Below are 13,520 nucleotides of genomic sequence, written 5' to 3'. Positions count from 1 at the left end.
CCAAAGAGATCAGGAGGATTATTTTGAAACCAAAACGTCTGATGTTTTTACTGCATTTACACAATTCCTCTTAAATCAATGTTTTCCTTTTTAAAATTAGCATCATTGTTTGTTTCCTATGTGAAACCTGGTTTGTGTCTGAGCAATTAAAGTGAAGGCAAATGTGACAGGAAACTACTTTGAATACAGTACCTCAGCTGCAAAATGCAACTTTTCTGAGTAATTGAAATGAAAGTCAGGATCAGTAAAAACAAATTGCACAATGCAGTCGTGGCTGGAAAATTACTATGGAGACCGGCGACTTGATACAACTGTTTCTATTACTTTGTATTGCATTAGGTAAGGTAATAAATACTTAATAAGAATAGTAGAACAAGATTCATTTTATTCCACATTGTGCATATCAAACAATCCTGCTTGCAAAAGATTGCCCTCAGGGCAGGAAAATGTTTCATTCTCCACTCCTGTTCCGTCAAGAGCTGTTGTGCTGGTTCTGCCAACAAGGATGCCAATTAGTGTCAAGCAGCGTTTTAGGACTGTTGATGCAATACACAACAAAAGGAACACAGCGTGGTGAAGTGGACTTGCTGCACTCAGAGACAGAAAATACCACTTTTATTTTGGTAACTGGACTTAGAATTCAGTGAGATGGAGAAAAGAGAACACCATTTCCACTACGTTAGGGTTTACATCCCCAGTTGGGAACAGCGAGGTCTCATTTGGAGCTCTGTTGTTAGAGAAAGGAGATACTCTATAAACCTTCAAAAAGCACAGATCACATCCACTTGCTCAGGTGAATCCTCCATCAGCTCAGTAATCCTTCAGCTTGCTCTGTCACCAGTATTCTTAATGCTACCTAGGTAAATTGTTTCTGTGAAATCCAGGGGAGAACGAAATCTGCTCTGTGTGCACAAAGCATGTCTACTAAAGAGAAATCCCAGGGAAATTACTCAGGTTTATTACACTTCCAGCTTTCTCAGCTGGTCCTACTAAGCCACCTCTGCCCATGAACAGCTGAGTGAGGAAGACAACAGTACTGCGGGGCAAGAAGGCGACTTCCTTCAACAGTCAGTCAGACAGTTCCCAAAGCCCCTCGTCATCCTCACATCGTGACTTTCAGACCTAGCAGAATGCTTTGCACGTGATGTTGACATTAGAAGAGCATGGGCAGGAGATGAAACTTCAAAACTGGTCAGGGCAATCCCATATGGTGAGCAAGGCCAGCACTGTCAGAAGTCTCCCCAGAAACCCTGCATGACAGAGACAAAACTACTTCCCTGCCAATGGCACAATGAGAGCAACGTTTGATCTGCAATGAGTTTCACATCCTGACTTTCTTAGCTCTGCAAGGATTTCAGTAGAAAAGTAAATCCAGCTTCACACTACGTATCAAGTCCTGACTTTATTTCCTCTGCAAAAATGCCAACAGCAGCATCAGCCTCACTCGTGTCTTTTTTATTCTTTATCTTTTTCAGGGAGGTTTACCTTGTGTATAATACACTGAAAACACTCCAGTAAAAATAGGAATTAAATCATCGCTGCTATAATGAGGAGAGGTGGAATACCTTCCCTCTTCGACAAGCCCCAAGCAGTTGGCACCCTATAAATCATAGGAAGCAGAAGGGTAATTATAGAACTGGAGGCTGATTACTGTAAACATTCAGAAGTAGCTCCTAGTAATCGGAAACTAAAGATAATGTGAGCATGATCACAACCATGAAGGAACTGTGCAGCTCACTATAACCCATCTTTTCTCTATTCCTTAAGACTGGGTTGTCTCACAAAGCAACAGACTACAGAGTCAATCTAGCACCTTGTAAATTAACAGCCTGTTAATACTGTGAATTGTTTGTTCTCTGTCAGAATTAGTGTTGATTTGACAACATTGAAAACATCAGGATCTGATTACTTTCCTGCTGTGCACTAAGCAGCACTGCTAACAGCCTCCACCAGTCCTGCCATCTTCAAGCACCCTTTTCATCACTGTGTGTGATGCCGGTGCATTTATGGGGGAAAATGTCCAGTCAAAGAGGTGCAGCTTGCACTGAGAATAGATGATGACAGTAAGTGAAATGGATTTTAACACCAGGGTTGTTCATTTTTTCCACTATCGGGGCCACACAGTGAGAAAACTCTCCTCCACCATTGATAGAGGGACCTCCTTGATAAAAGTGCACTTGCAGTCACATTGTGCTGGACCACAACGAAGTATCAGATTCGCGCCTTCAGAGGAGTTATCCCTCCAGGACCAAACATCATAACACTTGAGCTGAAAGTGATACCTTCTGTTTTACCCAAGCATACCAGAAAGATTACACAACATGACCAAGAGGGAAGCTTGTTTTCTGACACCAGTGCTCTGCTCCTGTCCTTAAGCAGGAAGAAATACAAAACCTGTCATTTTCAGTCTACACAGAGAATGTAGCTTACTGGTGGCTCTAATCCCTATGTGATCCTCACAAAGCAATTTATCTCAATTACACTTACTGCTGATAACTAAGTCTACGCATTAACTACTAAAGCATAAAAGTGTTTCTTTTCATCTGCATCCTTGTTATGGTTATATACCTCCAAAGTTTTCCTCTGTACTTGACGTAGAATTTTCAGAACTAAGACAAAGAGCTTTGGAAAAATCCACCCTTTCATTAAACAACTTGAAATTATCTAGAACTTGGGTATATGACCAGCAAGACAAAAGCACCTTTACGCGACATTACCTGAAGAAAGCAATACCAAAGCATAGCTTTAGCTAGGTAGCAGCACATATCTCACCATGCTGTATAATCCCATGCTCCAAAAGCCTGCGGCCAAGCTGCTCAGCTTCGGTCCGTGTCGTGGCCTCTCCTTCCTGGATCAACCAGTCAATGAACTCCGATGCCACAAAGGTTCGTTCGTACTTGACCCCTTCCTCTTCCCTGGCTTGCAGAAGAGTATTTTCAGAACTCATCAACCTGGTTTGGAGGGGAAAAAATTGGTAAGGAAATTGATGCTTCAAAACCAAAAACAAAACTCCTCCAGATCCCTTCTGGCAAATTTCACAAGCAAAGAGATGTGAACCATTCCCTGACTTATTAAACCTTTCCTCAAGCTATCAGTCTAAACTTAGATGTGAATAACAGCATCTCAGGCAAGAAATTAAGGTTTTATGCCCCTGCATGAAGTTAAAGCTTTGTCCTTTCATTCTTTACATGAAAATAAGGGGTTTCAGTTTCACATTTCCCATATTTAGTTCTTTAGTTTCTCTAAAAGTTAACATATAATCCAATTCCAAATAAAATCAGCCTAAAAACACCAGATCATAACTAACGTGTTCAGAAATCCCTAATTAACTTTTACAGGTAGCAGGACTATGCCCCTAAGTCCTTTAGATGGTTTTGAAAATCCTCCTCTTAAGCTTTATAACAGCTGCAGAAAAATTGAAGAGGAAGGAGAAAAGGTAATTCTGTGGTCTGGGTGGCTGGTAAATGTTTGGCTTCCAGCACTCCATGATGCAGCTGCAGCCAGCCAGGTTGCACACCTGAAAACATTTTCACATCTGAACCACCATGTCTCAGTCAGCTCTGCATAACACAAGACTTAAGAGGAACGTTGTATGTGCCAGCAACTGGAGGTTACGTAGCTTAAATACGCTAAGAAAATTATTCTCCATTCAAGTAACCTAAACAAATGGTGCAACATAAAAGTGAAACAACAGCCTCAGTATTTTATTAATACAAAAGTAAGGTTAAGGCTTGGGAAGAAAAGAAATGAGAATCACTCTTTTAATACAGAAATCCGCCTTTCTGTTGTTGGGAAACTGAGCAACATACATTCCTTACTCATTGATTTCATTTCTGTTCCTAATTTTTATATTTACTACAGACCAATGGCAAGATTTTCACAATAACAGTTCAAGAATGGCATGGTTGAGGTTTTTTCCATGTAATACTAGCAAGGCTTCTCCCCTCACCAACTATTTGGAAACTAAAGGCACAACTGGTCTACAGCATGAAAATTGAAAAGCTCTCAATCTTGTCCCTTATCATGATCAGAAGTTTGAATTTCCCATAGATCCATATGTGGGAAATCTCTTCCTTAAACTGTCAGTGTGTCCAGGATTGATGGAAACTGTGGGAGGCACAATAAATATATGTATCACCACCTCTCGAGGTCTTCTGAGTTCTGAAGTCAGGCATCAGAAATATAGGTGCTATAGGAGCACAGAGAGGAAAGTTTCAACTGAAATTACAATAAGGAGCTTTGATGGGACCTGGCCTTTGTTATTCCCCCTGAAGGAGTTCTTGCAGTGACTTTAATGAGAGCTAACCAGGAGCCTGGGCTGAGTGGATCTGACCCCAGGCAGCAGATCAGCAAACCAAGGGCTGCTGTGCACCAGCTGGAGTTGAGTGGTGGATATAATGAACTGCTCCTGTCGGTGTTGGGGTGTCATTGCCAACACCTTCAAGATGAGTAAGAATGCAGAAAGTCAAAATTAGCCAAAGTCAGGGATGAGGCTGAAAGCAAGAACACGTGTAACAGGGGACAAGATAATGACTCCAGAGCTCCTGCAAAGGCTTTGTTCTTTTTCATATTTTGATTTGCATATGTGTGCATGGAAAACTTATCTCTTTCTCCCACACAAACCACACTTAATACAGAGAGAGCTCTAAGGGACCATCTTTAACTGTCTCTCACTAACCAAGCATTTCCCCCCCAGAAAAAAACGCAAACCCAAACTCGTGCCCCTTCATACCATCTGCTGCATGGTTACCCAGAGCTGGTTACCCAGGCTCTGCGGGCACCTAACAAAAAAATCCCAAGGATTGCGCTAATTGTTCTTTGATGAGTCTATAATTAGTTGACCAGCTCATTGAAGCAGCAGATGAAGCTCATTGAAAAAGAGATGCTAATCGTTTGATTTTTACAGAGCCATAGAAGAAAACTGGAAAAATATCAAGTGGAAAAACACTCAGCTTGACATTTCACACCCTTCTACATGTGCCCAGAATAGCACTGCAAAGGACTTGGGCTTGTGAACAAACAGACACGACAAATTGACAGTTTTAAAACCCAGAAACAGTAATCCATTGCTAACTGAAGTAAATCACTGTAACTTTACTGCTGTCAACAGAACAGTACCAATTTCCATCAGCCAAAATCTGGTGTTTCGTTGGTCAAAACTGGAAACTGCCTCCATCTCTTCCATTTTCTCATATTTCAAACAACTGTGAGTCCATTCATGTCAAAGCATATTATTTGTTGAAACTTGTGCTGTCCTACATGGAAGGAATGTATTTGGCCAAACACTGACATTCATACCTTTTTTCTATTTTAACTTAGTTTTATCTAAATTTGAGTCGACCACTGAACGCAGTCTCAGTATTATGTGAATGACTTCCTGAAACTAAAAGCATAAGATTGCATTTCTTTCAATGTGAAATCTGGTAGAGAATACCAGTTGAAGTCAATGTCATGAGATGATGTGTATGACTGACTGCACCAGAAAGACATCAGTCCTGTGTACCTGGCCTACACCTGTGAGAACTGCAAACGTAATCAAAATATGGGGCGTGCACAACTTGATTTAAAAAAAACAAAGACTATGAAAAGTCCGTGTTGGATTTATTTAAGACTTGCAGGGAGGATTTTGCCAAACAGGAGACATGTTTATCATATCCAGCCTCTTTGGTCAGCCCCACAGAGTATGATAACTGACATTGTCAATGGCCCTAATAAAATCTTCAGGGAGTTTGAGGAAAGCTTAAAGCGGTAGGAAACCCATTACGTTTCATCTCTAGTTGTAAACTTAAAGCTCAAAGCAAGGTCACAGAAAGGATTACCAAAGTTTGCATTTATGTGCAGGGAATCTGAGCTGTCTATGGTTTTCAGTGGAAATGAGAGGAAGATACAGTCAGAGACTGATTTAAAACCTTTTAATTAGGCAACTACAACCACGGAAGACATTCGCAATAGGTAAAGGAGGTGATGCCACAGAAGAGGAGAGTACAGAGTACAGGGACCTCTATGGTCACACAAATTGAGGACAGGGAAAGGTTGCTCCTTGTCTGGGGGACAGACCTGGTGTCCCATGTCACAGAGAGAGGACAGGGCATCTTCACTGCTATCTGAATGCTGGGAACCTGCCATCTGCTCCTCTGTCCGTGTGACAGTCTGCTGATCCTCTTAAATATTTTTGCTTAGTTTACACATTTAGGTTAAAATCTGCATGAATGATGTTGGGTAACGTCTGCCATTTTTGGCAAGCACAAACTATGCTGGCTTCTAAATGTAACAGTACTCCAGCCCTGATGTGATGGGAGGGGAAGGGCAGGAAATAGTATTACAACGCCTATCTTAAATGAGCAAAGCCTAATGAAGGCAGCAAGAACTGAAGGGCTGAGACACATTTCTAAAGTATGTTGCATGCAGACAGATTTCCTTTGTCATAGTCACATTTCTCTTGAAATTAGACCTATGGACATTTTGATAAACAAGTTGAATATGCTGGTAAATGATTTCACATCTGTGCATAAACACTTTCTCCTGTTGTTGCCTTTTAACTACTATTTTAATTATGCTACATTAGTATTTTCTTCCCCAACAATAGAAGAAAAGATATATTGCCCATATTTCACTGACGAACTCTTTCCATACTAGTTTGACTTTCAGCATTAGATTTTGAGTTTAAATGCACCCAGTGAAACTGCAAAGGTGATACTAACAGGTGTGCATGGAAAGCATATAATCATAGAATCATAGAATCGCTGAGGTTGTAAAAGACCCACAGGATCATCCAGTCCAACCATCCACCCATCACCAATGGTTCTCGCTAAACCATGTCCCTCAACACAACATCCAAACGTTCTTTGAACACCACCAGGGTCAGTGACTCCACCACCTCTCTGGGCAGCCCATTCCAGTGCCTGACCACCCTTTCAGAGAAGTAGGATTTCCTAACGTCCAGCCTGAATCATCCCTGACGCAGCTTGAAGCCATTCCCTCTAGTCCTAAATAATGAAATCAGAACTGTGCCAACTGGCTTTGCTACAAAAGCTAAGGTGAAACCCAGACAGCCCAGGTATGCAGCCTTATCTCCCATGAACAAAAAATTTCCAATGATCCATGGCAAATCTTCACTAGCTTTGACTGTCACAAACTGGTTTTGAAATGGCACATATTTTTTAATCTATACAAGCGCTGGAGATGGGTTTTAAAAGCTTCAAAACCCTGCAGAAACACTGCTTAGGAGCAGCCACCTCATGAGGATGAGTTAGTCTTAGATATAGGTGCTGCTTTTGGCACTAGCTCCTTTTCCAAGATAAATACCATTATAAACATTGTTCTGCAGGTGTCACGTAGGACAAACTGGACACTCTGTATTGGTTTGGGGATGGCTGCTCACACAGAGAAATGGGGATGGAAGTAGAAACTCTGGCAGAACAATTTTTCCTGCCTTGGCTCGTTTCACGCAAGGTGCTGTTACCAGCCTCACCAAGAAAGAACTGTTTTGCTCACAGTAGCCAAAAACTGAAAACAAGGTTGCAGTCCAGACACACCAATCAACTTTTCATAGCATGGGCTGTGCCTGGGGGCAGCGCGTTGCGGAGTCTGCAGGAGCAAATGCTTTGCTATGTAGAGCACAGGAGGTTTTGCAGAAAGGCATTTAAACTGATCATTCCGTGTATCCAATGAAGAATGTTTCCCAGCAGTGTTTTGCCTGATTTGTTTTCACGTTAATAGTCACAATCATGGAAGATTTACATGGCAAGGACAACAAAAGGAGCAGCATTCCCAACTGCTTGGGGCTTTTTTTTTATTTCGGACTAATTGTTCTTTGACCAAACTGCCCTTCATAGCCTTCTAACCTGATAACATCATTTAACAGCTTTTAAACCTGGCGTCATCCTGGTACCAGGTATAGAGCTCCAGTAAAGATACCCAGCCCCCAGTTTGTGGAAAGCTGCAGAGCTGGCCAAGTGTTTGGAAGGCACTTCCAACAACACACCCAATCCTCTGGCAGCTCTGAGCTCTTGGCTCTTGGCAGCCCTCCCCTGTTCTGCACCTGCCCTCTTGTGCAGGGGAACTAGAAGGGGTAGGCATTGGTCTGGCATTTCAGAAAACCCTGGGACACACTAGTAATAAGGGGCTGTGCAGTGGGGGTTCATGGCTGTGGTATCAGCCTTCTGCTTATTCATTCATTATAGACTGGGAAGTACAGTTAAGCTGCCTGGCTATCTGACAGAAGTAATCCAGTGGGATATTCAGTATCCCAGCACAATCATTAATTTCAAATCTTAATTAGATGTTCTTGGCTTATTTTGGGGGGCAACTGTTTTTAGTGTAATTTCTCTGATGCAGAAGCTCTGCAGGCTGGAACAGTGAAGTTTAATTTCACTTATTGTATAAAATCATACCTCCCAGTGAAGTCTCAACAGATATTCAGCCACTTGTTCATTACATTTTGATCTACTAAAGTTGTGGGGTTTGTGATTACAGTTTTACAGAGCCAATCACTTGTGACTATTTTTATAAAATACAGTGCAAGGACTTAAATGTACTTTGGGTTTTCCTATGGCATGTATTTACAACTGAGAACATAAAAAATGTCATTTCATCATAAACAAAATGCCTTAAGTGAACATGGCAAAAAACTGAAAGGGAGATGGGAAAGAGAGAAGTGTTACAAAATAAAGCCATGGGACTGCACAGCCCCAATGCTGCATGATATTCAAAATTCTATGATTCTATTCCATGAAAATCAGATGAATGAACACCATTTGCCCCTTGTAGCACTGTTACTGACAGCTGAAGGATACTGAATGCAACGTACTTTTCATACAGTCTTTGTCCTCTCATGAACACCTTCACCTCATTATCCAGCGGAAACGTCCCATCGTCTTTTCTGAAGCGGTAGAACAGTTTGGCATCCTTGAATTCTTTATGCTCATCACAAACTGAAACATAAAATAAAGAAAATCTTCATCGGGATGTTAAAGGGTTGAGAATCCATTCAACAGGTTCACAGGTTCACTGGTGAACTTCAAAGCAAGCATGATTGGAGCCCAGCCCCCTGTACTTAGGATAAAACCTAATAAATTAGGTTGTATTTAATTAGGATACAACCTAATAAACATAATAAATAGGCTGTACCACCTAAATAAATTAGAACCTGAAGTATGCAAGATTCATGTTCACCAGTTTCATGATTATTAGTGTGGACACCAATAGCAACAAAGCATCCATCTGCTAGATACCTGGAAAACCTTTTGATGTAAACTGTTTAAAAGATACCACTGTAGAGCAGCCAATAATTTAAAGATTGGCAAACTGCTTAATGTTACTTGTACTAGTTAAACCATGTGGCAGGAAAGCTGAGACTCACTGCAGGATCAGTTAGAACCAAAGCCTTCTGCCCTCTTAAAATCATCTCAGTGGCTTTGCCATGCCAGCTAGCAAATGGGAGGTACAATAGGAGCACACTGAGAAATGCTAAGTAAGGATTTACAAGAGAGCAGATGTCAGTGGGTTCCTACAAATGCCAGAAGCAAGGATATGCATCAAGGGAAGGCTGCCCAGGCAAGGTGCTGCAAAGAGCTGTCAGCCTACTGGCTTGGGCTCACCTGCTGCACTGCCGGCACAAGAGCAGTGGCTGGCATTGCTGCCACTTGGCACTGGTATGGAAAGGATGCTCTGAGAACCCTGCAGAACTGATTAAACCTACCCGACTGAGCCCTCACTCACTTCACCAACCATTTTATTAACTTCAGGAGTAATGGATGAAAATTTTCAACAGGCACCTCCTTTATGTGTGATAGACACGCACACACATGTATATAATTTATATCAAAGCTAGAGTGTGCAATTGGATTCTAAAGCAAAAAACATTTGAAGGCTGTTAGAGTTTTAAACAAGCACTTGGAAATAAGATATCTATTGCTCAATTAAATTAAGTCACTCAGACATCCATGCAACTCTTCACTGACATTTTCTCAATAGAGGATTAAGTAGTCAGATTTGAATACCCTGTAATTACTTTATTCTTTAACTATCTGTCGTGAAACCCAGTTTCCATAACAACCCGGAATTTTAATTTAATAGCTGAGCAGAAGCTGTAGAAGTGGCACACGTTCGGTTCAGTATGTGCATTTCTTCCTTTAATTAAGGTGTTGTTAATGCACTGCTGATAGCAGCAGTATTCCTGCACAGACAGTGACCCCTGCACAAATTCAACAGTCATCTGCTAGCAGTTGCTCTATTTTCTATTTAAAAAGAAACAAATGGTACATTTTGTCTTCTTGAAATAGGCAATACTATGCGCCTGGAATAGAGGACTTGGATCTTCTTTGTTTGTGTGCTTTCCAGACTCTTCGTGCACTAAAAGGCAACTAAATGCTGCCACTGATTTGGTAGCCTCCTTTTCATAAGTGTAAATTGTTATTCAAGGCGCTGAATGGAACAGGTCTCAAACACACAACAAGTTTAGGAGAAAATTAATCAGGGCGCAGTCGGACATCTAACTCTTGCAGCTGTAGCAGCACAAATGTTTGTGCAGCTGGTGCAAGGAAGAGAGCTGGAGAACAAATCCCTGTGAGAAAGATGACGCTTTTTTTGCTGGCTTATTTTTCAGATGGGCTTTTCAGCTGGAAATGGAGAAAGGGGGTGTGCAGGGAGAGCAGGGAGGGGAGGGAAGGGCAGACAGTGGTGATGAAGGCACTGGTGAGGACAGTGTGCAGCTGAGGATGCTTGGGAGGCAGGGAAGCAGCTGCACGGTCTGCAGGGACTTCCCTCCTGTAACGACATGGGGAACACAACTCTTCACCCTGATGGCCTCTTGGTGTCCCTGGGGACACAGGGGGCCTTGTGGGGCAGCACCCTTCAAGCCAGGTGTCCTCTTCCTGGCAGGGAAGGAACCTACTTGTCTTATATTTGAGTGAAGAACACAAAGTGAATTTCTGCTTGCTTAGCTTAGAGCTGATATTGCACTTACCATGATGGATAATGCTGTGATCCAATAACTTCTGGACAAGTTTAATTGCTGTCTCTCGGTCCGAGGCCTCCTTATGGTCAATCAGCCAGTCAATCAGCTCTTTGGCAACGAAGCAGTTGGGATACGTCTTGAGGTGGTGCCTCCGGTCTTTGATGACCTTCTCTTCATGCAGTCGGAGCCTGTGGGACCAGAATCAACCCATGAATTGGGTGTACAAAGACCCTCAGCCACCAGCGAGATTGGGAAAAGGGCAGAGCCAAGAAGGCACACCCAGGCCTGGCTCCACAGAAATGCTCTGCAGTTGTTGGGTGCAGCAGAACAGAGCCTTCCACCCATGCCAGGCAATCCACACAAAACATTTGCTACCATGTCAAACCCCGTAATTGAGAGCATTGTATTTCTGTCCAGTGGAAAAGACTAGGAAATGAAGAACAGCAGAGCATACAAAGCCCATTAAATGCCTCCTGTTTGCCCATTAAATTGTCAATAAATTGGAATTAATTTTCCCACACTACCACTAATATGTTCCATGTCACTGAGTATCACTGCCATATATTTTTTAACACCATTCATCTTTTCAGTTTCTTCATTGGTTGGGTAACTGCATTTTGCCTTCAGTTGCACAAGCACAGCATTTGAGATTTAAAATTCAGTCACAAAGCTGTTTCAACACAATGTTATCTAACATAAAAAAAAAGTTGCCTCCTGCTCTTAATTAAGGGAAACTGATATCTCACTCTGCAAACTGTTGGTAAATGCTATCTATCTGCAAAATCTCATCATATTGAAAGTAAGTAGGTTGGCTGTTTTTGAGATGTTTGGGTCAGAATGCAAAACTCTAATTAGATTAGTAAAGGTTTTTGAGTTCTACATCTTTATTTCTAAAATGGAGGAGATTTAGATTGGATATAAGGAAGAAGCTTTTAACAGTAAGGGTGGTGAAGCACTGGTACAGGTTGCCCAGGGAGGTGGTGGATGCCCAGTACCTGGAGACATGAAAGCTCATGCTGGACAGGGCTCTGAGCACCCTGACTGAGCTGTAGGTGTCCCTGCTCACTGCAGGGGAGTTGGACTAGATCACCTCTAAGGGTCTCTTCCAACTCAAATGTTTCTATGATTCTATGGTTTTTATTTTAGCCATTTTTTTTTTTCCAAATAAACATCTTTATCAGTAAATTAATGGATATTGATTTTTTAAAGTTTAAAAAGGTTTTCTGTTTTCTTGTTTATTTCTTTTCATTTTCTGTTAATAAATTTAACAACTCCATTTTTACAATGCCACGTATATACCTCAGTTATGAAGAAAGCATGGAAACCACAGTTCCTGGGCTTCTACCACGAAGAGAAATGTTGTCACTCATTTCAAAGTGCACAGGGTCTTATCATGTAACTACTCTTGCTGACTTCAAAGAGGTATCAAGTAATGCTGTAATAATTCTAGGGAGCACAACTATCTCTGGTTTTCAAATTGGGAAGTAGAGCAGAGTGTCAGCTTGAGTCTTGGGAAGCACAGAGGAGCCCAGCCATTAGACCAGTTGTCCTCTCCTTGTGATTCCAGCATAAAACAAACATTTCTCTTTAAAATCCAATCAAAGGAGAATACTTGGCTGAAATTGGCAAAGACAATGTTACTATGGCAGTAGACAAGACTTCGATCTAAAAATAGTAGCATAGCCATGTTTTTGTTTTGCAGCGTTCGGCTTTGAGTACTGGAATGTCCAATCAATAATAGACATTCAAAACCATATTTTGCAAGCATAAAAAAAAATGAATACTTTTATACTAAAAACACCAATAAATCAGATTAGGATTCTGGAAAGAAGTACTGGTAAACGTCACATGCATTGTGAAATTCTCTGAGCTAAAATATCTTTGCTTAAGGAATATTTTCCAGATGTGCTTTAGCAGCTGTTGCCATACTTAGAAAGAAAAGCCTACACAGCTCTAATTATAGAATGCACAATTATCATTATTTCTGACTGAGATTTCCATTTTAACTATATTTCAGGTTTTTTTAATGTTCATTAATTTGTACGTTACGCAATAACCTAGAAGAACAATGATATGGAAATAGCAATATAATATGTATGTAGATGGCTTGACCTATCTTCCAGTCATTGCTGTAAGTCTGAATGAACAGGGCTCATCTGACACCAAAGGGAAAACCTGTTCTATCAAATTCTTTGCACAAACTCTGTGCCAGAGTGTGTCAAGAAGGCTACGGTATTCCATAAACAAGCCAGTAGGCAAGGGCACCACAACTGAGTGTTTATGTCTTAAATTCTGACCAAAGACTCTCCTTCAGTTGGCGGACTCGTATCTATTTTAACTTCTTTAACATGCCGTAAGATACATGGTTTCACTACAGCCCTCTGCCTTACTCCAGGCATTACAGTGCCTCTCTCAATACCCTTTTGCTTATATTCCCATAGCTCAATGAAATTTCATTGTCTTAATTATCTTCACTCACTTGCTAAAGTGGTTCCAAATTTGCTAAGAGGTTACAAAATCATTAAGCCAAGCAGAACATGATCACATAAGCCTCAAGATATCA

General features: G+C 41.3%; 1 protein-coding gene across 5 annotated transcripts in view; it reads right to left on the bottom strand.

The window, feature by feature from the left end:
- DEPTOR (DEP domain containing MTOR-interacting protein) overlaps window positions 1-13,520 on the bottom strand; it is a 73,067-nt gene that overhangs the window by 34,241 nt on the left and 25,306 nt on the right. For all 5 annotated transcript variants that reach the window (XM_046920743.1, XM_025147135.3, NM_001199502.2 and 2 more), the window contains 3 exons: window positions 10,967-11,145; window positions 8,810-8,933; window positions 2,773-2,951 (listed from right to left, as the gene is read on the bottom strand). In XM_046920743.1, the coding sequence (XP_046776699.1) occupies window positions 2,773-2,951; window positions 8,810-8,933; window positions 10,967-11,145 (482 nt within the window). The remainder of the gene's footprint in view (window positions 1-2,772; window positions 2,952-8,809; window positions 8,934-10,966; window positions 11,146-13,520) is intronic.

Source organism: Gallus gallus, chromosome 2 (assembly GCF_016699485.2).
Source record: "Gallus gallus isolate bGalGal1 chromosome 2, bGalGal1.mat.broiler.GRCg7b, whole genome shotgun sequence".
Classification (NCBI taxonomy): Eukaryota; Metazoa; Chordata; class Aves; order Galliformes; family Phasianidae; genus Gallus; species Gallus gallus.
This window is presented reverse-complemented; position numbering and strand designations above follow the sequence as displayed.